This window comes from Bufo bufo, chromosome 5, assembly GCF_905171765.1.
Source record: "Bufo bufo chromosome 5, aBufBuf1.1, whole genome shotgun sequence".
Classification (NCBI taxonomy): Eukaryota; Metazoa; Chordata; class Amphibia; order Anura; family Bufonidae; genus Bufo; species Bufo bufo.
The window spans coordinates 237,658,363-237,681,475 of NC_053393.1; the positions used below are offsets into that span (position 1 = coordinate 237,658,363).

Genomic DNA, 23,113 nt, shown 5'->3' on the forward strand with positions numbered 1-23,113 from the left:
ATAATACTTAAGCAGAGATCACTGAGTTTCATGTTTCTTTTCCTTATTTTACAAACCACAGCCTATATATAAGTCATGCCATTCCCAGTTTGAATTCAAATGCCTTCAAATTTCAAGTAGAGCTTTTCAGAAAAGTAAGCCATGTATGGGAACAAGGGAATGGCAAGTTCTGTTATTAGGAAATTCATTTTATACAACGCATAAATATCTATACTTTTAATAGCATCACCAGTAATATCACTTATTAATGTGGGAAGCTTGGCCCAAAACAAATGTTTGTTTGTGGTTATGTACTTTTATTTTTTACTTAATATTAGCAATTAAAATGTCATTGTTTCTAAAGAGGCCTGTGTGTATTGTGTTTTTGTTTCATTTATATTATTCAGTGTGACTACAAATCCATAAATAACTCATAAATCCATGGATAAACTGCAGCTATAAATGTACATGACACATTTTGTATTAAAAAAAATCATTAGTTGAGGTGGTAAATGAATAATGTCTCAGGTCTTAATTAGAGACAAAGGGGTAGATTTATTAAACCTGGTGTAGAGTAGAACTGGCTTCGTTGCCCATAGCAACCAATCAAATTCCACCTTTTATTTTCCAAAGGAGAGCTGAAAAATGGAAGATGGAATCTGATTGGTTACTATGGGCAACTAAGCCAGTTCTACTTTACACCAGTTTGATAAATCTTTCCTAAAATCTTTATATGTAAAAAGCTGAATATAAATATACTATTCAAAGCTATGGACTCTTAAACAAGTCCAGTACTATGATAGCGCTCGTAGAAAAACTTTTCCGATAGACACATTTCTACATATGCATTTGTGTATCCAGTTATACTTTTAAAGGGGTGATAGACACCCATTGGAGAACCCAATATAAAGTGTTAGATTCTTCTACACTGCTACCACAGGGAAATAAAGCAATACACTTTTCCTATTGCAATCAATGTCTGGGAAGAAAGGGATGCAAATGAGCTCTTAACAAGCTCTGCCTCTGATGCCACCAGATGTAAGGCAGCTATCCTATAAGTCAATGTTCAACCCTTTCAGTAGACCTTGAGACATGACTCGAATATTTCAATAAGCCAGCATCCCATCTGCAGACAGCTGTTTCAGGGTGATTGCCCCTCATCAGTGCAGAGCAGAGAGTACTGGCTTAGCTGGGTGAGATGCCAGATCAGGGTCTCTCACCCAGTTAAACCAGTACGTACTCTCTGCTCTGCACTGATGGGGGCAATCACCCCAAAACAGCTGTCTGCAGATGAGATGCTGGCTTATTTAATATCTGAGGTATGACTCAAAGCCTAGTTAAAGGGTCGAACATTGACTTATAGGATAGCTGCCTTACATCTGGTGGCATTATGGGCAGAGCTTGTTAGGAGCTTATTTGCATCCCTTTCTTCCCAGAATTCCAGAGGAGCATGTATGGCCTATAAGTCTCCTCACACCGATTAAGGAGCTTTCTCCCCAAGGAGAGATAGTAACCCCCAAATCAATGTCTGTGCATGGAGCTACCTGGTCCTCCTGGAGGTGCTTTTTGTAGTCGCGCAGCACTTAAGCTAATAGGGAAGGGTTTGGAATTGGGGACCCCTATATTAAGTCACAATTTCCTAATGGGAAAATAAGCATTCTAACTATTTCAATGATGATGAGATTTTCCAAGTGGGCAATGTCAATCATACAAGCTATGATTTTAATTTCCACCATATTCCACATATTGTAATAATGGTGGCACTGGTCCGACCCCACTGATAACCTGCATACAGAACAAGGGGTTAACATGTAGAGAAGATCAGATAAATTAAAAAAGGATGGCATTTAGTATAATGTACATTCTAGAGATGAGTCATCTTATAAGCACAAAGCAGACCAAACCACAAACTGAATGTATACAGCATTGTAGCCTCATCCTTAGATATCTGCTACTAGGATACCCTTCCCTTCCTCTTCTTTTTTTTACATTGAACAATTACGCTTGACATGAGAAGTAAACTGTGTGAAGAAACATCTGCCACGAATGGTTTATATAAGATTTGATAAATTCATCCTTAGAGACAGATCTGAATGAGCCAACACGAAAAACATAGGAAGATGCCAAAGGGACTTGCATTATTTCATCACAATTCAATGTGTCTCTTGGACTGTTGGAGGTGCTGATTTCAGGTATTTGTGAATTATAATGATAAGTAATATAAAGGCAGTGAAAGGCAGTAAGCTCTTTAATTAACACCATTACACTGACTTAACAGTTCACTGAGACACCTGAGTGTTAAGACAAGCATATTTCAACCTATTAAAGATACATTTCAATAAAATATTACACTGCATTATACACGTTGTGCTTACAGCACATTGAAAACGTGGAATTTTCTGATGTTCCTGTAAATATATCTTTATGATTAGAAGATTATATCACGCAAATGATGCGTATATGTGCATAACCTCCACTAAAATATGAACAGTCTTCATGTGTTTCCACAAAATGTATAGTCACAGCTGAACTCCACTGCCTGTATCCCTATCTGTTTTATTTTTCTGTCTTGGACGGCACCCATGCACATATCCGCCCTACAGAATATGGCCACACACAAGGCAATATTTCCCTAATAGGAACAACAGAGCCAAGTTATGGGGATCTCCTCTTCGAAAGACCAACAGAAAACAACGCTCCATAACTGGCCAAGAGACTTTACAACGCGTAGAGGAATGTTCTAGCAATTTTATGATATACGGTATATAATGAAGACCCGCGGATCGGTTGTTACCTAACCATCGTGTCTTGGTATGACATTTTCAGCCACTTTTCCATTATGAATTACAACTTTTCTAGTTCCCAGAACTAATTAATAATATGCTGTTATTTTAAATTAAATGGATTGTACCAAGATTGACACTTATCATCAGGTCTGGAGTGGTAAATTGCCCTAACCAGCAGATTTCTGGCCCAGGGCCGTCTCACATAAAATTCCACTGAACAAGTCCTGCAGTATCGATGCAGTTCCCGAGGTTAGAAGAGCTGAAGGACCCTTAATGACATCAGATGAACAGCATGCCGTATCGGAAGACTCAATTGTAATACAAGCCATACACGTTCAGCTCGGCTGAATAAAGGGGAGAAACCCTCTGCCAGATAATTCTGGTGGCGGCTTACCTCCAGGGAGAACAAAAGGATCAGGTGAAAATATTAATTTTCCCTGATCCTTCTCTCCCCCAAACATCATCTGTCTGGGAAGAGTCAGGAACTCCCTACACACTTTGTAGGCTTAGTGTGTTTGGCCGACATTACACTAATGTGTAGTAATAGGAATCTTGGAGGCAGGGGTGGACTGGGAACTTAAAGTGGCCTTATAATAAACCTAAAAGTGGCCCCATGTTGTTGGTAAGTTCAAATTGATAGTAGGGGGGGCAGCACGTAGGCTGGGACAACAGAAATAGGCAGGACAATACCCAGAAGTAGGGGGGCGATACCTTAGTGCAGCATAAAATATAGCCCCAGCAGTACGAAATACCATAGTGCTGCACCATATACTGCCCCAGCAGAACCCAATATCACAATGCAGCACAAAATACTGTATCATCGTACTGAGGATATCAATACAGTTTGATTCTGGAGGGTCCCTGCAGCCACCAGCCACATGCGGAAGAACTTGATGCTTCTAGCATTGATTAATACTGAGAGGATCAGATAATTATGTACTTGGCTGGCGGCTGTAAAGAAATCTCAGGTGGCTCCCTGGTCATCGGCCCACCGGGAAATTTCCCTGTAGGTTCTATGGCCAATCCGCCCCTGCTTGGAGGATTTCTTTAATTTACATAAAATCAAATACTATACCTTTGCAACGTTCACAGCAAGCTCCTCTTTGCTTTATGACCAGGGCACAATCCTTCGAAACCACCGGGCATTTTTCTCTCTTGCATGTTACTTCTTGATTCTATAATGACATGAAAAAGACAGACTTTCATTATTATATGTACATGGGTTTCCCATATGTAGCTAATATTCAATTTAAATATCCTAAACTAGATTTTTCAGGGATGTAAAGTCTAATACAATGCAATAGCACTCTGCAAACAAAAAATATATGAACTACTGCTATACTCACTATGGGGCACATTTATTAAGACCAGGGTTTTAGACGTCAGTCTTAATAAACCCCTAATCTTGCTGTGGTTCAGCCGAAGTTACTTCGGTGGATCCTCCACCAGTTCTAAATGTAAGACAGCTTCCTAGCTGTCTTTCATTTAAACCGACCTGTCCCCTTTCCCTGCCCCACCCACTTTTTTAGACCTGGTGTGAGCGGGAAAAAGATGCAGATTGCAGGACAACTAGGTGTTGCGCCACAATCTAGCCCTGAAATATGCCTGGTTCTTAGAAAATATAATTTGGGCAAAATTATTTTTAGCTAGGTGACTACAGGAACCTATGCTAAATGCTACCTCTTTTGGTGCCAACCGGCCTCCAATAAATTTAGATAAAGCAGGCTCAACATCTGGGATATGGTGAACTTAAAGGGGTTGTCTCACTTCAACAAACAGCATTTATTATGTAGAGGAACAATAATACAAGTCACTTACTAATGTATTGTGATAGTCCATATGGTGGTGGTCGTGCTTACACACTAAGAAAAATCACTAGCCTATACGTGCTCCCATGGTCCGGGCCACCAGAGAGGCCGGCGTTTTTTTTTTCTTATAGTGAGCAAGCACGACCACCACTGATGGATTGCAGGGTGGTGATAGCCATGGAAAAGAGCAGTGTATAATGTGATGTAAAATAAATCCAGCCAGCAAAGGAAGCAATATGGGTAATTACAATACATTAGCAAGTGCCATGTATCAACTTTCTCTACAGGTTAAATGCCACTTGCTGAAGTGAGACAATCCCTTTAAGGTTATTCACACTAGCATTTCTGGAGTCCGGCAGACAGTTCCGTTGCCGGAACTGCCTGCCAGATCCGGAAATCCGTGTGCAAACGAGGATCATTTGTTTCCGGATCCGGATCCATCTGACAAATGTATTGAAATACTGTGTCCGTCTCTCCGGTGTCATCCGGAAAAACGAATCTGGAATTTATAAATTTTTTCACATTTTTAAAAGTCTGCGCATGCGCAGACTGGAAAACCGGATCCGTCAATGTGGCAATTTCCTGAACACTTGGAACCGGATCCGGCATTAATACATTTCAATGGAAATGAATGCCGGATCCGGCATTCTAGCAAGTGTTCCAAAATTTTGGCCGGAGAAAATACCGCAAAAGGGACGGAACAGAAGACATCCTGATGCATACTGAACAGATTGCTTTCCATTCAGAATGCATTAGGACAAAACTAAAGCGTTTTTTCTGGTATTGAGCCCCTGTGACGGAACTCAATACCGGAAAACTTTAACGCTAGTGTGAAAGTACCCTAAGGCCTCAAGTTCTCAACATCAGGAGACCCAGATAAGAAAGTTTAAAGAGAGGTTGACCATAGATGAAACAAACTTTCCAAGAAATTACACTTTAAAGTAACAATAAATGTGTAAAATACAAAAAAAAACACAACAGTTCTCTCCTTTCATTTTATACTTTTTCATTTTGCAATGAATACTGAAAAATATATAAAGAATGTTTCTATATGTGTCACCTCCTCACAAATATCAGACTGGATCTGCTTCTGGCTGTTAGACAACTGGCTGCAGCAGAAGTCCTACCCCACTGCTAAACTCTTGCCCTTTTACACCTCTACAACATTTCTAGAATACTTTTTATTTCAGGAGCAACGGTTTTATTGGTTTAACTAGAAAATCCCCTTCATACATGTCAACAGAGAGGAGGAGGAAGCTACCTGCCACCTCAGTTTGTGTCAGAGTGTCTGGGGCTATTCACATGGCTGTTTTTTTTTAATCCAGGAAATGTTCTATTTTTGACAGATTTCACAGCCAGACGGACCCCATTGAAGTTGAAGTTTTTAACGGCCGCTTAGACAGGAGGCCACTCATCTAATGGTCACTAAAAACTGTTACAATAGTGAAAGATGGCCTTTTAGGGGGTAATAAAATAAAAATAAAAAATATTACTTACCTCACCCATTTGCTCGAACAGAAACAGTTGCTTCTCAATTGATGCAGGAGGACATGCAAAACCAGCATGATGACATCACCATGCGCTCCCAGCGTGATCTCTGGGGGCGCATGGTGATGTCATTACAATGGGAGCACAGATCCTACTGCATCAAGTGCAGAATGACAGAATTTTTGCATGTGCAAGTGTATGAGGTAATTTTTTTTCGGCATTAAAAAAATCTGCACTGGGGGAAATTATTACTGCAGGGGGTCACTATGGGGGACATTGTTAATGCTGGGAGCCACTATGGGGGACATTTATATTTCTGGGGTCCACTGTGGGGGGCATAATTATTGCCGAGGGCCACTATGAGGGCCATTATTAATGCTGAGGGTTGCTCTGGGTGACATTATTACTGCTGGGGGCCACTCTGGGGGAAATTATTTCTACTGGGGGTCACTATAGGAGACATTATTAATGCAAAGGGCCACTGTGGGGGACATTATGTGTACTGTAAGGTTTGGGATTGAAATAAAAAAAAGCCAAAGAATATCACCCATTTTAATGGCTGTTAAAAACAGATGCAAAACAGCTGTTGAAAATGGCCAAATGGCCAGAAATTGGATGCAAACATAGTTGAAAAGTGGCCATGAAAATTGATAGCGTGTTCATTTTTCACGGCCATTTTTTTTTACTGTCGTGTGAATATAGCCTTACACAAATACTGTATGATCAAGATCTAAATCTATTGTCTCTGCTGTATCAGAACCTGCGGTATCTGCTGAGGAACCACAGGGTAAACATAAAACAATGCATAGGGCGGTTAGCATTTCATTCTCCTGTTAAAACAGCCTCGTTTGCCTTCTTCAGTGAAATCCATATATTTTTCTTTGGCCTTAAAATTCAACGAGGAGAACAAGGTGCATAGACATGTTTTCAATTGTGACAACAAGCAGGAACAATAAATCTAGCATATCGCTTACTAATGCACCTTAAAGTCAACATGTTTTCTTAAAGTGCTCAGACTGTTCCCTAATCGAATTATCATGGCGCTGTAATTCATGAATGAGGAGTTTAATTGGGACAGCAGAGAAGTGGAAAGAGTGGCATCTCACATGGGAACAGCAAGAGATTATTATTTCAGCCGCCTAATTCAATCTTCCTTAGCCCAACAAAGGGAAACAAAGTTCCGCACTTTCAAGGAAATGTACGATTCATTAACAGCTAGAAGACACTTCCATGTAAAGACATCTGACTTTTGTGTCAGTGATATGTATGCCCCACAAGCAGATAGACTAGGTGACACGATTTTCTATTTTACATGACATGTTTTGGATATTAACAATACTCATTGTGGTCACCGGCAAATGGATAATAGTCATTCTTTGGTAGTCAATGGTCCACATTAGACCATCTGGCTTTTTAGATCATCACAAGGTTAGGCATTCATTATTGTAGCTATGATGTAAACTGAGAACAAATCAATGATAGATATTTGTAATGAAAATATGCAGTTAGTTTGGTTATTCTTTAGAGGAAATTGTGTAGAGATTTCCACTTTCTACAGTTATATACATTCAATTCTGTTCTATACATAGATATGTGATTTGTGGCGCAGATCTTCTATTACCGTGATTAGACATCAAAGGAAGCTACTAGTGTTGAGCGGACCCGAATTTCAGGGAAAAGTCGATTCGCCGCGAAGCTGAATATCCTTGTGCTTAGCTGTTCCCAGCCACTGCGCCCGCTACTTACAAAGAAATGCGCTTCGTGATGAAGTAATTTGTTACAAAACTAATTTTTGGGTAAAATTCCGCGAAGCAGCCAAACTTCGCTCTACTCTAAAAGCTACTGTAGGTCAGGCTGGAACAATTTTTTTTTTGTAAAAATATAGACTCATAGGCCTCGTTCACATTTCTTTTTTTCACTAATGTGCACTGTCCACATTTTCTGCGGACAGCACACGTACCTATCGATTTGAATGTGTCCGTTCACTCATCAGTATTTCTTTTACTGATCGTGGGTCAGTAAAAAAATCATGGAGGCATGCATTACTTTAGTCCATGATGCACACCAAACAGTCCCATTGAAGTCTATGGGTCTGTGAAAATCACAGACACAACATACATGGCATCTGTGGTGCGTCCATTCTTTACTGAAGACTAATAGGAGATGCTCTGGAAATTAATTTTTAGCTGAACAACGTCCATGGATTACAGATGACACATGGAGGCTAAAAACAGACACAAGGACTAAACACGGATCCTTCACGGACATCTTCATGGATATAACATGTACGCTTTTTTCACAGACTTGGAAATGACACGGAAATGTGGACGAGGCCTAACAAACAAGACATGAGTGTAACTACAGTCAGGTCCATAAATATTGGGACATTGACACAATTCTAACATTTTTGCCTCTATACACAACCACAATGGATTTGAAATGAAACGAACTAGATGTGCTTTAACTGTAGACTGTCAGTTTTAATTTTAGGGTATTTACATCCAAATCAGGTAAATGGTGTAGGAATTACAACAGTTTGCATATGTGCCTCCCACTTGTTAAGGGACCAAAAGTAATGGGACAATTGACTTCTCATCTGTTCCATGGCCAGGTGTGTGTTATTCCCTCATTATCCCAATTACAATGAGCAGATAAAAATGCACAGAATATTGGTATAAATTATCGGCTATCGGCCTGAAAGTTCACAGATTATCTGTATCGGCTCTAAAAAATCTATATCGGTCGATCCCTAATGTGAAATTCCAGGAATGGCACAAGGATTAGCCCCAATCAATGAGGCTTATTCAAACCGGGGTTCCTGATGGCTTTTTTTTTTTATCAGATCATTTTTATTAATGGTTTTCAAGAATGCATCAAAATCAACACATTATTATACATACAGTAACAGTACAAAACACTTCCATCCCCTCCTGCTGGCTTTTAGCATGCTATTCTTTCTACAGATTCTTTTTTTGCAGCAGGGTTCCAGAAAACCCATTCACATGTATGGGGTGCAGACTGTCATTAGTTGTGATGTGGATTTTTGGCATGGAACATTACCCTATGTGGCCAGAAATAAGTATACCTTCCTATCCAAGTGCCGGAAAATGTATGTCAATATGAAGAATGTGCTGCCAGGGAGTTACTTAAAGTAGCACTCCCACAAAATGTTTATTCTGTGACCTGTTAGAAAGGTGTATGACATAAACTGTAGTGAAGGTAATCTTCTCACCAGTGACTTTATTTGTACGCTATTCCAAATAATACATCTTATGTGTGGACAAGAAGTCACTTTCTCTATGTATTCCTATGGGATCCTCAATGTCAGTCTCATAGGGATGAATAGAGAAGTAACTGACTTCCGGTCCTGTGTCAGTTGGAGATCAGAGAGTTGGTCACATGACACAGCTGAGAATCAGAAGGGAGGAGATAACTCACAAATACAGTCATTGATGAGAAGATTACCTTCTCTACAGATTACATCATGTATCTTTCTAACAGGTCAGAGAAAAAATATTTGTGGGAGTTCTCTAATATCTGATCAGCTAAGGCTAGTTTCACACTTGCGGCAGGACGGATCCGACATGCTGTTTAGCATGTCGGATCCGTCCTGTGGCTGTTCGCCGTGCCCCCGCTCCGTCCCCATTGACTATAATGGGGATGGGGGCGGAGCTCCGGCGCAGCACGGCGGTGCACGGAGAAAGCCGCCGGACTAAAAAACCTGACATGCAGTAATTTTAGTCCGGCGGCCTTAAGCCGTGCACCGCCGTGCTGCGCCGGAGCTCCGCCCCCATCCCCATTATAGTCAATGGGGACGGAGCGGCGGCCCGGGGGCACGGCGAAACAGCCGCAGGACGGATCCGACATGGTGAACAGCCTGTCGGATCCGTCCTGCCGCAAGTGTGAAAATACCCTAATAATGCCATCTGAGAAGAAATTACACACTGATTCAGTCTGCCCATTATAAAAAAAAAGTCTCTACCTAATTTGCCTCTTTGCTGAATAGAAAGACACTGTGACCCTGAGTTATCAAGACTGGTGTGTGCTTGATGGGCCCTGTGCTTCCAGAGCAGATATTCAATTTATGATGAGATGCAGGCCTCCTCAGCAGTCCATGTGTCAGACTGAAATGTACTCCAGTTCGTAGGCAGAATGCATTTCAGTCATTTACAACATTTTCTCTGCTCCGCGTCCTGATCAGTGATCGGCTCAGTATCATTCCTAGCCATTTCCTGCTGTGTCTGGAAGGGAACAGGAAGTGGAGTGCAACAGGAACCCGGAGTCCATTGGAACAGTGGTGGCAGTGGATAGACAAGGTATGAGAAAGAGTAAAAAATAAAAAAAAAGGCAGATAACTAAAACAAATAAAGAAGTCCTCTCATATAACAGACAGTAATATATGATGGAAGCTGTAAATCACCATCTATGATGAGAACATGGACTTCTTCAGGGTCCTGTATTGTACACAGTGCACCAGAAAAATAATATGAATCCACCCTCACCTGACAGCCAAAGGAGAAGCTCATCCTGGCACAGACTGAGGCAGTACAGGAGATTTACTACCACCAACCCTTTGTCAGGTCACTCTAGCAGCTTTTCAGTCTCAGGAGCGGAATATGCTGGAGGAAACTTCTCTTTAGGCCTGCTCTGCAGGAGCTCTAGCAAGTAACTGTTTTCTCTTGTTCTGCTGAGCTAAGACTGTCTAACTATCCAGGGGGATGGACCAAGTCCATGAACCTGGTAACCTAACCAGGTCTGCTCGTTAGTGAACCATTTGTTGTTCCTACATTGTCATTAGGTATTTACAGTGCACAAAGAAATAAGTTCTGTAACAACATTTAAATAAGTAACATCAAATTAACCCTTTGCAGTGTTCCTCGGGGGCACTGCAATTGTATCTTTAATGACCACTGTATCTCTTTACCCTGTACCTGTCTGTTCTTCCCTCTGCGTTATCATTTACTGCTATCGCTGCCTGCCCACAGCTCCAAACGCTGTGTGACCTATGCATGTGTTTTATTGTAAGAGTAAATCCTCAACCATATATAATTGTAATCAGATAAACAGAGCTATATCCAATACAACATTTTACAAGGGAAAAAACAACACCTGGTTTATCTTAGAAAATATTCCCAATGAAAACACCAAAAGCTACGCAGGAGATTTTGATAAATAACCACTAAAGCGCCTAACAATACAAGTCATTGAACAGGCATCCAGTTTATCAAACTGTACACAATTTTCACATAGCTGCCATGAAATAACATCTGACATGTAGACATATCACCTTCCTTATTTCACTTTTAGTGGTCACAGCAGGAAGGCTGTCAGTTAAAAGCCCGGCTTTAAGAGATTTATAATGCAGCTATATATAAGTAACAAATGCAAACATTCTGAGTGTGTACATTTTGCACCGGCTTAAATTTCATTACGTATGCAAGTTCCTTGCTCTTATGTGTTTTCTGTTTTTCTTTCTCATTTAACAAAACATGGAACTGGGCTCAAACGGGATTGGTCACTTGGGAAATTTAACATGAAAGACCAGTTACACTCTATGTCACAGTTCTGCGAAATAATGACCATTGGCCCAATTCCTTCGACCACTGGAACTCTTTCACTCCAACATTTACCACCAACTCCAGGATTATGGAATCAATGAAGCACAGCCTGCTTGGCGTTTCCACTACTCTGGCCACCTTGGCCATCGCATAAGGTGGGTATTCCTTTAAATAACTAAAAGACATACACAGCACTGGCACCTGTCAATTATTAAAGGGATTATTCTCACCTGGCATATTTATGGCATATTGCTAGGATATGCCATAAGTGTCTGATAGGTGCATGCTCCACCTCTGGAACCCACCTCTATAAAAAAAAATGGGACTCTAAAGTGAAGGGATACCAAGCCGCACATGTACAACCAACCTGGCTTAGCAATTTTTGGAAGTCCTATAGTGGTGAATGGAAGAGCTGCTATACTTGCATGCTCAATCTTGAGATAGTCGCATGTCCCGGAGGTGGGACCTGCACCTATCTCTCATATAAGGCATATCCTAGCAATATGCCATAAATTTCCCCTGAGGATAACGCCTTTAATCCTTAAAGGCGTATTACGGTAGGTAAAAGTTATCCCCTATCCACAGGATAAGGGATCACTATCAGATCAGTGGGCGTTCTATCGCTGGGACCAACCCACCGCTGCTCCCCTGAAATGACCAGAGTGGCCAGTCGCACATGCACGTGGCCGCTCCATTAAGTTTTATGGGAGTTCCAGAGATAACTATCTCCAGAACTCCCATAGAAATTAATGGAGCGGCTGCGCACACATGTGACCAGTAGTGTTGAGCGCGAATATTCGAATAACAAATTTTAATCGTGAATATCGGCACTTCGAGAATTTGCGAACATTTAGATTATAGCGCTATATATTCGTAAAATTAAATATTATTTATTTTTTGTTTTTTAAGACAGTACATATCAGGTGATCATCCCTCCCTTCTTCTAGGTTGTGGGCCAATGAGAAGGCTTTGTCTGAGCTTAGCAACACCCCTAGCAACAAATAGAAAAGTTGCCTTCCCCTTACTATATAAGAGCCTCCCCAGCAGCTATTTTCTAAAGTTCATTGCAAGGGGTATGGGGCCCCCACCACTGATCTGATAGTTATCCCCTATCCTATGGATAGGGGATAACTTTTACCTACCGGAATACCCTTTTAAATTGCTGAAAATTGTCACTGACCCTGTACTAGTTCATCTACCCAGGTTGTTAGTTCATTGTTTTCTATTGTGTTTTTACGGTCTATGAAGCTATAAAATACATTTCTTAAAAGTGAAGGTCCAACATTCTGTGTTGATTCATTTCTTAAAGGGCCAGAATTCCATTCATCAGATACACAGCTCCCCGCATTGGAGGTAACATAAACTAAATCTGTTGGCCAGTAGTTACGACTAGAGGAAGATTAGAATATATAAACAGCGTATAAACAGTATGCAATAAGCTCTTAAGCTCCCTCAGGTGGTGAGTGCAGAATTTTTGCATTTAACTTATTAAGGACTATTTATTATTTTGTTTAGTTATTTTTTATTTTTGAGCCTCAACCACAATATAAAATATGTAAAAGATAATATAATTAGTTTGCTCATAATTATAATATGAATTTTTACATATGAACTATGTTCCATTTCACATTAACAAAAAAAAAACAATAGCATTCCTGTTAGTATTTGTGTTTTTACTTTGCAACCACATTTTCCTTGTCATTCTAATGAAGGATTTCTTGTTTGCTGATAGTCTAACTAGAATACATTATAGATAAGATTTTAATAAAACCCATTATCTTCCCTGTTTATTGACAGTTTAACCCTTGTTGGCAACAGGATAATGTGTGAGGTCTTGGCTGTCTGCTGAATAAACTGTCTTACAAGAAAGCAATTGTTCATAGTTTCTTGGGTTTTCGTTCACATGAGTCATGAGGAAGGAAAATACTGTAAAAATATTGTTTTATGTCATAAAAGATACATCATATTCTGAGCACCCAAAGAGAATCCTCCGGAATCACAACAGGATTTGCTGAGAATATTTTATTATTTGGAACCAGGTGGACACTGGTTATTTCTTCGGAAAGTAGCCTAGAGAATCCAGCATTCTGCTGCCTTCTGAAACAAGCAACGCAGTGTAGAAGCTAAGCAGCTGCACAGTCCCCAAAACACTGGATTATCTGAAGTTGGAGATATCAGCTGTGCAGCTGAACTAAGGGATTCTATGGATCACCTCACCAAATCTCCACACATATCTAAGAGGGCTTATGCACACGACCACGATGGGCTCAGGAAACACGGTCCTTAGGCCAGCTGCATCTCCCGAGCTGACCGTGGCTCCCCTGACCCGAACTGATTGTATTAGAATAAGGTACGATACAGCCAGTTTATATCTGATTAAGGGACTATTGCAGTGTACTCACACCATCATGTGAGGACACTGCAAAAGCACCACAATCAAATAGAGACTGACTGTATCACAAATACTCACATGCGGCCACTCCATTGAGCTCTATTGGACTACCAGAGATAGCTAAATGCTTGTACTCCGCAATCCACAGCATTCCCACAAATAGAGCAGCAGCATGCATGTGTGTCCATTCAAATGGAGGAACATGGGCCCCATTCCAGTGATTGGCAGGGGCCCCAGGAGTTGACCCCCTGATCGGACACTTATCCGCTATACTGTGGATAAGAATTAAGCTGTTGTAATAGGAAACGCCTTTGAGTACATTTTTCTAGGTCTTCATCTTTAAAGATAGATAGATACATAAATAGACAGACAGGCAGATAGATATGAGATAGTTAGATAGATGATAGATAGATGTTAGCTCAGCGGTCCGCGCCGGCGCTACTGCCACTAACCACGGGCAAGGGCGCCGGGCTACCTCTTTCCCTGCCGCCATGCGCCGTGCTGACAAGCGCGGACAGCAGGTAGCTTAACTATGGTATCTGTGTTCCATGCCAGAGTTTCCTTCCTGCTGGAGACTTGCACTGGGGCTTGAGCTTGCATAGGTGTGTCTCTCTGCACCTATGAAGCAACACATACATGCCCTCTGTCTTACCAGCCTATGGCTGGATTTCAGGAGGTATTTAAAGGCACTTCCTACCACAGGAAAATGCCTGAGCAACTCATGGGCTCTAGCTTGTCTAGCTTAATGTGCAAAGGTGTTTCTCTTATCTGCTTCACTGTGTACCGGACTCTGCTTATTGAACTCCTAGATCTCGTCTATGGAATTTGTTTGTTTGCCGCCTGCCTCTGACCTCGGACTTCGCTTACTGACCTTTCTTGATCGCTGCCTGTCCAGACCCGGATTCTCCTGGCCACGCACATCCTCTTGGTGCTTGCACCGGGTACTCTGACCCCCCTGGTCAGCTGCCACTGACTCAGGGACTGCTCTGGAGTGGCACTTGGAAACTACCCTAACGGCTCAAGCCTATCCTCACCATCAGAGGCTCTAGTGAAGACCAGGGAGTGGCTTAGTTACGCCCCTCCAGATTATACCCAGTCAGTGGTGCAGGGGGTCCACACCCGCTTGCATTACAATAGATAGATAGATATGAGATAGATAGACAAAAAGATAATCCCTTTAAAAAAAACTGCCCATGTAAGTCACTCTAATGTATTTTGGCTGCAAAATGTTGAGTGGTACTTTTATCTCTAGACATACATAGGGCATTATATAAATTCAATGAAATAAATGACAATATTTCTAAATGATAATTCCAGATACAGACAGAACAAAGCAACAGTGTTAAACAACTCAATAAACACCACAGTGCTCATTATCTCTGGACCAGGGGATAAAATGCCCAGGTCATTGACAAATGAAAATCTAATTTTGTTTAAATTATAAACTATACAAAGCCTTATAATAAATTATTGACTTTTTTGTGTACTGACTACAACTCGCGTGCCTTCACTGCTAATATTTCAAGGTTCTTTGTTTTGAACCCACAATTTGCAACAAAGAGATATTAATAAGTTATGACAGCAAGTATAATTTGGGCTATAAACCACACATATTGAGCACCTGGAACAATTGAAAAGCCCTTCTGGAACAAATCTGCAGTGATTACCATTGTAGGCTATTAAATTAAGCAACTGCAGGCATCCCAGTTATGAATAACTGCATCTTCTGAAAACCTCAGCATTCAGGAATACAGGCTGGAAGCATAACTAATACATAAATATAATAGCAGTAAACTTACGGGGAGGGGGATGCATAATGGATATTTCAAATGTGCTTGGATTACTTTAGATTAATGCAGCATAAATCATTTGATATCAGGAAAACAAGTTTATTGCCAATAATATAAGCCTCTTTCTTTTTTTGTCAAGATCAAAAAGACTGCCTTAATCAGTGTTATGAAACCCTAGAAACCCATACGCTGGTGAGAGAACCATATCAAATGTACATAAAGAACAGCACTTACTAAGGCATCAATATTCCTTCTAGACTGCCAATGATTGCATCCGATATACCAACTATTACACAAGAGAACTAGGAATGCGTTTTAGGTAAATTTGCAGTACGATTGTTAAAAAATAGAGGGAGAGGACGTCAGAGGAGTAGAAACTCACGAGGGAGACAGGAAGAGACAGGCCCTCGTTTTTTAGAACAAGGAAACCCCTACCATCTACGAACATGCAATCTGCCCAGATCCCCACCCCGCTCATCAAATCTCCCGCCTGCATCCACAGCAAATCTAGCCAGATATTGAATCTATCATCTAGATTTTAGCTAGAGGCCGAAATGGCGGTGCTGAGCAAGGGGCTCTCTTTTGTGCCAGTATCATCATTTAATCTCTTTAATTGGATTAAGGACTTGAACCTATTCGCGAGAAAATTGCGATGGCGGAACCACTTAGCTTGGGTTGATGTGCGACATGGTAGGGACTCCCCCCTGGCAAAACATGTTGCAAGTCACCACGGGGGCACCTTCTCTGGCATGAAGTTTATGGGCATTGAACTAGTGGCATACCCAAAAAGAGGGGGGGACTGTGACAGAAAAGTGCTACAGCGTGAGACATGGTGGATCTTTGAATTGAAAACTGTACAGACTGGTGGCCTTAATGAGCAGCTATCATATGGCTGCTTTATATAATTGTAGAATATGACCCTGATCCACCTTTCCCACTACCCCTTTAGCCGGATGGCGAGGGGCATATTGGATATGGGTTGATGTGATTTGATGGGTATCTGCCTCCAGCTGGAGGACTTGATACTTTCATCCACTGGTATTTTAGACCATTTAATATTCTATCTGATTTCTAGCTGCTTTTTATGTATATATAAGGGTTGTTGATTGTCCTATTGCCACTCCAAATGCCATAGAGCGTGTCATTTGTATTTGGAATAAAGCGCAGTTTATCCTATAAAGTAAGCAAATACCTCTATGTATTAGCGGAGGGGAGGGGCACTGTTTTCCCGCAGTTCCTCCCCCTCCTCCTCCGCATCATTTCCTGTCTCTGCTAACGGCATACTGAAGGGAGGGACGCATTCCTTGGCATCGCTCCCTTCAGGTTACGTGGCCGGCGCGTCACCGAGCTTTACACATGACCCGGCTGCGCGGTGGTCTTGTGACTACTGGAGGGAGGTGTGTCAGCTCTCTCAGCACGTCACAGGGTTGCACACATGACGCGGTCACGCGGCAGACAGCTGACTTGTGAGGGAGGCATGCCAGCGTTCCTGGCGGTCTTTAAAAGGCACCAACTAACTTGTGGCAGTGCTGCAGCCACATGCCAGAACACAGCCGGATCCTTGTGGACCGAGACATAGGGAGCTAAGATAAGTATTGATTCTTATCTAATTGAAGGGATCAGTATATTGGGACCCACTCTCCCTTTTTTATCTGATCTGTGTTTGTATTTGGACCCAGCGGGAAAAGGTAGTTTTGGGTCTGTGCGGTTATCAGCACAGCCACCAACTTGATTTTCGCCTCAGAAACTGGGATCATAATTAGTTGGCCCCCTGATGAGTTGGACTAATGTCCAACGAAACGCATTGGAACGTCAATTAGGGACTTAAGGTAATATTTTCATTGGTAACAGGGCCCTCCACCACAGTGTGACGAAGCTGGACAGTCTCCATTGCTGCACAGGGACAGAGAGGGCCTGTTAGGTGTCCACGGGCAGCTGTGGGATTCTATTGAGCATATTCTGATCGCTACCTCAGGGTATATCAATTGTAGGGATAGACTAGTTGTAAGAGACCCAGTACTAGTCTCCCCATCATCCCTAGTTCCTGGTTACCAATGGCGCAGCGAGTGATGTTTATCTGAAGCATCTAGGGATTTTTCTTGTTATTAGAATAAAAGTTACGTTTTAAGGTATCCATTTATAGTTGTATAGTCAGTACGATTGTTACCTATAGCCAGCAATGTTTCACATTATGCATAATTCATGTGTTTATGGTTTCTTTTGATATTCTGAAGAACAATTGGCACATGTATCGTGGTTTTGGTTTTACCAAATTGTGGATGAATGGACAAGTTTGTTAATCATATAATCTGTGTTAAGGCAAAACGGATCAAACCATATCAACCAATACCAAAGTTGTAGAAGTCTAAAGTTAGCCATACACATTAGTCTAAAGTTTATCAAAATGGCCGATTTCAACCAAAATGAATGTCGTCGGTTAAAAGTTATCAACAAGCGTTTTAGGCAACCCATTACAGACCATTACGTTCAATATGTGTATGGTCATCTCTGCAAAATGAAAGTTCATCAGATGTTTGTTCAACTGATATTCAACCATCAACTAACTTTTATCTAAAGTGTATGATTACCTTAAAGTTAGATTACAGGTGATCACAGATAGGCAGATAGCTGAGCAACAATGACAGTTGGATAACATCCATGTCCACTTAATGAGAAAATACAAAGGCTTTACACCTAACTATAAAAGAAAATTCATGTCATTGAAAGCCTTGGTATCCTCCTTTTAAAGAAGACCTTTCACTGGATCAGAAACTTCCAACAGACCATAGGAGATTTCAAAGGAAGCATACTCCGCTCTGCTCCAGTCCATGTTGCAAGGATGGCATCAAGGACTTGTATATGCAGAAATGATGAGAAAAGCCATATTTTACAAGATCATTCTGTGACGGGCTGTTCTGACACTGCCCTGTGTGTCAGATCTTGGAATAAAACTCCAGCCATGGTGAGAAGCAAAGGGTGCTCTGGCAAACCACAATGTACTTGTATATAGAAAAACTTCTCAATATCAGGGTCCATATCTTGGCACCAGGAGATCAGATCCAGACGGAACAGAAAGGAAAATGCTCCTGGCAATATAGTACAGGGAACAGTTTTTATGATCTAATGACAGGTTCTCTCTTAAATACCCTAATTCTCAGGGAATTTGGTTGACAACGACATATTGGTAAGAGTGAACACACTAAAAAGAAATAAGGAATTTGATTATGAATATTTGGAGTCATTGCTGGACTGAGGTACCTTGGACTCTACATAGGAAGTGACTAATGGCCCACCCTCTAGGTATACAGAAATACAGTCCTGATCAAAAGTTTAAGACCACTTGAAAAATTGCAAAAATTAATATTTTACATTGTTGGATCTTAACAAGAAGAAATGAGAGTGAGACAAAACATTTTTTGAGCATTCAATTAATTGAAAATAACGATTAAACTGAAACAGGCTGTTCTTCAGCTGATCCAAATTTTAGGACCACATGTCTTTAAAAGGCCAAATCTGTGCAAAGATGTGGATTCATTGTCATGTTCTCTCAGGTAGTAACACGTTGTGATGGCAAAGGCAAAAAAACTCGCCCTTTTTGAACGTGGTCGGGTTGTTGAACTGCATAAGCAGGGTCTCTCACAGCGCGCCATCACTGCTGAGGTGGGACGCAGTAAGACAGTCATATGGAATTTCTTAAATGATCCTGAGGGTTATGGAACAAAAAAGTCAAGTGGAAGACCCCAAAAAAATTCATCAGCACTGAGCCGGAGGATCCAATTGGGTGTCCGTCAAGACACTGGACGATCCTCGACCCAAATTAAGGCCCTTACTGGTGCTGACTGCAGCGCCATAACCATCAGACGGCATCTGAGACTGAAGGGCTTCAAAAACAAAAAACGTCTTCAAAGACCTCGTCTCCTTGAACGCCACAGAACTGCTCGTTTGGACTTTGCAAGAGAGCACCAAAATGGGACATTCAAAGGTGGAAGATAGTTTTATTCTCTGATGAGAATTTTTTTTACCTTGATGGTCCTGATGGCTTCCGACGTTACTGGCATAACAAGCAGATCCCACCTGAGATGTTTTCTACGCGCCACAGTAGAGGGGGCGCCATAATGGTCTGGGGTGCTTTTTCCTTCAGTGGAACAATGGAGCTTCAGGAAGTGCAGGGGCATCAAACGGCCGCTGGCTATGTCCAGATGTTGCAGAGAGCATTCCTCATGACTGAGGGCCTGTGTCTGTGTGGTGACGACTGGGTTTTTCAACAGGACAACGCTACAGTACACAATGCCCACAGGACAAGGGACTTCTTCCAGGAGAATAACATCACTCTTTTGGCCCATCCTGCGTGTTCCCCTGATCTAAATCCAATTGAGAACCTTTGGGGATGGATGGCAAGGGAAGTTTACAAAAATGGACAACAGTTCCAGACAGTAGAAGGCCTTTGTGCGGCCGTTTTCACCGCTTGGAGAAATTTTCCCACTCACCTCATGGAAACGCTTGCATCAAGCATGCCGAAACAAATTTTTTGAAGTGATAAACAATAATGGCGGAGCTACTCATTACTGAGTTCATGTTTGGAAGTTGTATTTCTGTTTTGGGGGGGTTTAATTTTTTTTTGGAGGTGTGGTCCTAAACTTTTGATCAGCTGAAAAACAGCCTGTTTCAGTTTATTTGTTGTTTTCATTAAATTGAATGCTCAAAAAATGTTTTGTCTCACTCTCATTTCTTCTTGTTGCATGTTGAAGCTCTACCTGGAACATTGTTAAGATTTTGCCGTTTTTCAAGTGGTCTTAAAGGGAATCTGTCACTAGCAATTTACCAATTTTTTTTTTTCATGAATCCATGTTTAACAGAGTACCTTTTTTCCATCTGTCTGATTCTTTTGATTGTCCGTCTTGTCATTTCTTCAAAAAATCGATTCTTATTATATGTAAATGACGCTGTAAGGAGCCCAGAGGGGCGTTCTTCTTTCTCCACGGTGCCCAGGAACGCCCCTCTGAAGTGCCGTGCCCGGCTAATTTTGAAAACTAATAACGCCTCCAAGTTCATCTAAATCGCCTCCCAGAGGCGCGGTTAAGTGCTCAACACCCCCCCTCCTCAGCGCCGCGCTCTGCGGCAAACACCCCGATCCTCCTCTCGCCGGCATCCCAAATCCCGCGCAGGCGCAGTGCCGACAGTCATCTTATCATAGCCCAGGAAATCGCCGGCACTGCGCCTGCGCGGGATTTGGGATGCCGGCGAGAGGAGGATCGGGGTGTTTGCCGCAGAGCGCGGCGCTGAGGAGGGGGGGTGTTGAGCACTTAACCGCGCCTCTGGGAGGCGATTTAGATGAACTTGGAGGCGTTATTAGTTTTCAAATTTAGCCGGGCACGGCACTTCAGAGGGTCGTTCCTGGGCACCGTGGAGAAAGAAGAACGCCCCTCTGGGCTCCTTACAGCGTCATTTACATATCATAAGAATTGATTTTTTGAAGAAATGACAAGACTGACAATCAAAAGAATAAGACAGATGGAAAAAAGGTACTCTATTAAACATGGATTCATGAAAAAAAAATTTGGGTAAATTGCTAGTGACAGATTCCCTTTAAACTTTTAATCAGGACTGTACCAATCTTATTATCATTGTAGACTAAGTATTAATAAATAAAAAACTGATTAATCATAAATCTTCAGATACAGTCTGTTAATGAACCTCTATGACGTTCTGAGAACAGCCAAGCAAGTGTACATCTTGGGAGTTCTAGTTTTACCACAGCTGGAGTGCCAGGGGTTAACCATCACAGATCTAGGGAACAGTGAGGCGATTCAAACAATAATACAAAGAAAAGGCCTGTATTAGACTTGCAGACGATTGTCGGGAAGGAAGTGTTCCTTCCTGGAAATCTCCTGCTCATCAGTGGAGGCGACTGCTGCAATCTCCTCCGCAGTATGGGGAGGAGCGATCGTTATGCCATTGCTCATTCCCATACTGACTAGTTGTTTGCCGGCAGCAGATCGTGCTTAGACAGCATGATCTGCTGCTGGCAAACAATAATTTTTAAGCCAGTTACAAAATCTGGATTGCATGATGAACGAGCATTTGCTTGTTCATGGGGAAATCGTCGGCAGTATTACACTGCTAGATCATTGCTAATGAGCGTTACTATGAACGCTCGTTAGCGACGATATGGCAGACTAATACAGCATTTACAGTTTATTCCAGCATTCGAGGAGTTCAGAATACACCCATTCCTCTATGTTAAATTGACATCTAAATTTAAACTACCACTTTTCCATGTATCGCTTTATGCTGTCCTTGTTCATACCTTCTATCTCCCACTGCAATGTTAAAACCAACTATTGTTGAAAAGATAACAGATTTTAAGTATAGAACCTCACACATCAGAAGAATACCGGGTCGGACAACATGGCTACGGGAAGTTTTATTAGATGTCGGAATTCATTGGATTGTTCGCAGCTGCATTATACATTCCATAATGGCAGAAACCAGAGGCAGCGTACTGTAGTTTCCGTGATGGTCTACCTCAAAGAATTAGAAGGCAATTCTGCATGCTCTGTTAAAGACCTTTGAATCTTCACTACCAATTTGCGAATGTTAGTGTGGTTAAATCTGTTCAGTTAATGTAGGGCCATATGGCAGTTCCACTTCGGTCATTAAGAACAGGTTGCCAGTGCGAGCAAATAGCAATTGGAGGGCATCGCTAATTAGAAATCGTATGGCAATGATTGGGAGAAGCAAGAAAAAATAATATGGTTTTGTTTGCAAACTATAGCTTTCGTTGCTCAGATTTCTCTCTTGGGCATAAAAGGTATTTGTTTGTAGGAAAGAACCAGAGCCCGTGAGTGTGAGAAAGAGGTCGAAACCTGAATACTGGAAAACAAAGTAATCTAACCAGCAGCTGAGGGGTCTTCAGCTTAAAGAAGCGTGTTACCTTTTTAAATTCATACATTTGCTGGCCAAATCAGATCAGCTCCTGTTTGCAAGAAATATTTCTAAAATAACTCAAATACAGTGGATATAAAAAGTCTACACACCCCTGTTAAAATGTCAGGTTTCTGCACAACTTAATTGAAAAACAAACTGAAATCTTTTAGGTAGAGGGAAGAAAAAATATAAAAATAAAATAATATGGTTGCATAAGTGTGCACACCCTTAAACTAATACTTTGTTGAAGCACCTTTTGAGTTTATTACAGCACTTTTTGGGTATGAGTCTATCAGCATGGCACATTTTGACTTGGCAAGATTTGCCCACTCTTCTTTGCAAAAACACTCCAAATGTGTCAGATTGCGAGGGGGCATCTCCTGTG

At 41.5% G+C, this 23,113-nt stretch overlaps 1 protein-coding gene across 2 annotated transcripts in view; it reads right to left on the reverse strand.

Moving 5' to 3' along the window:
• The window catches only part of BMPER (BMP binding endothelial regulator), a 253,177-nt gene that overhangs the window by 185,793 nt on the left and 44,271 nt on the right, over positions 1 to 23,113 (reverse strand). For both annotated transcript variants that reach the window (XM_040434314.1, XM_040434313.1), the window contains exon 3: positions 3,841 to 3,940. Coding sequence is in view for 1 of the 2 variants with exons in the window: in XM_040434313.1 (XP_040290247.1) it covers positions 3,841 to 3,940 (100 nt within the window). In the remaining variant the exon portion in view is untranslated. The remainder of the gene's footprint in view (positions 1 to 3,840; positions 3,941 to 23,113) is intronic.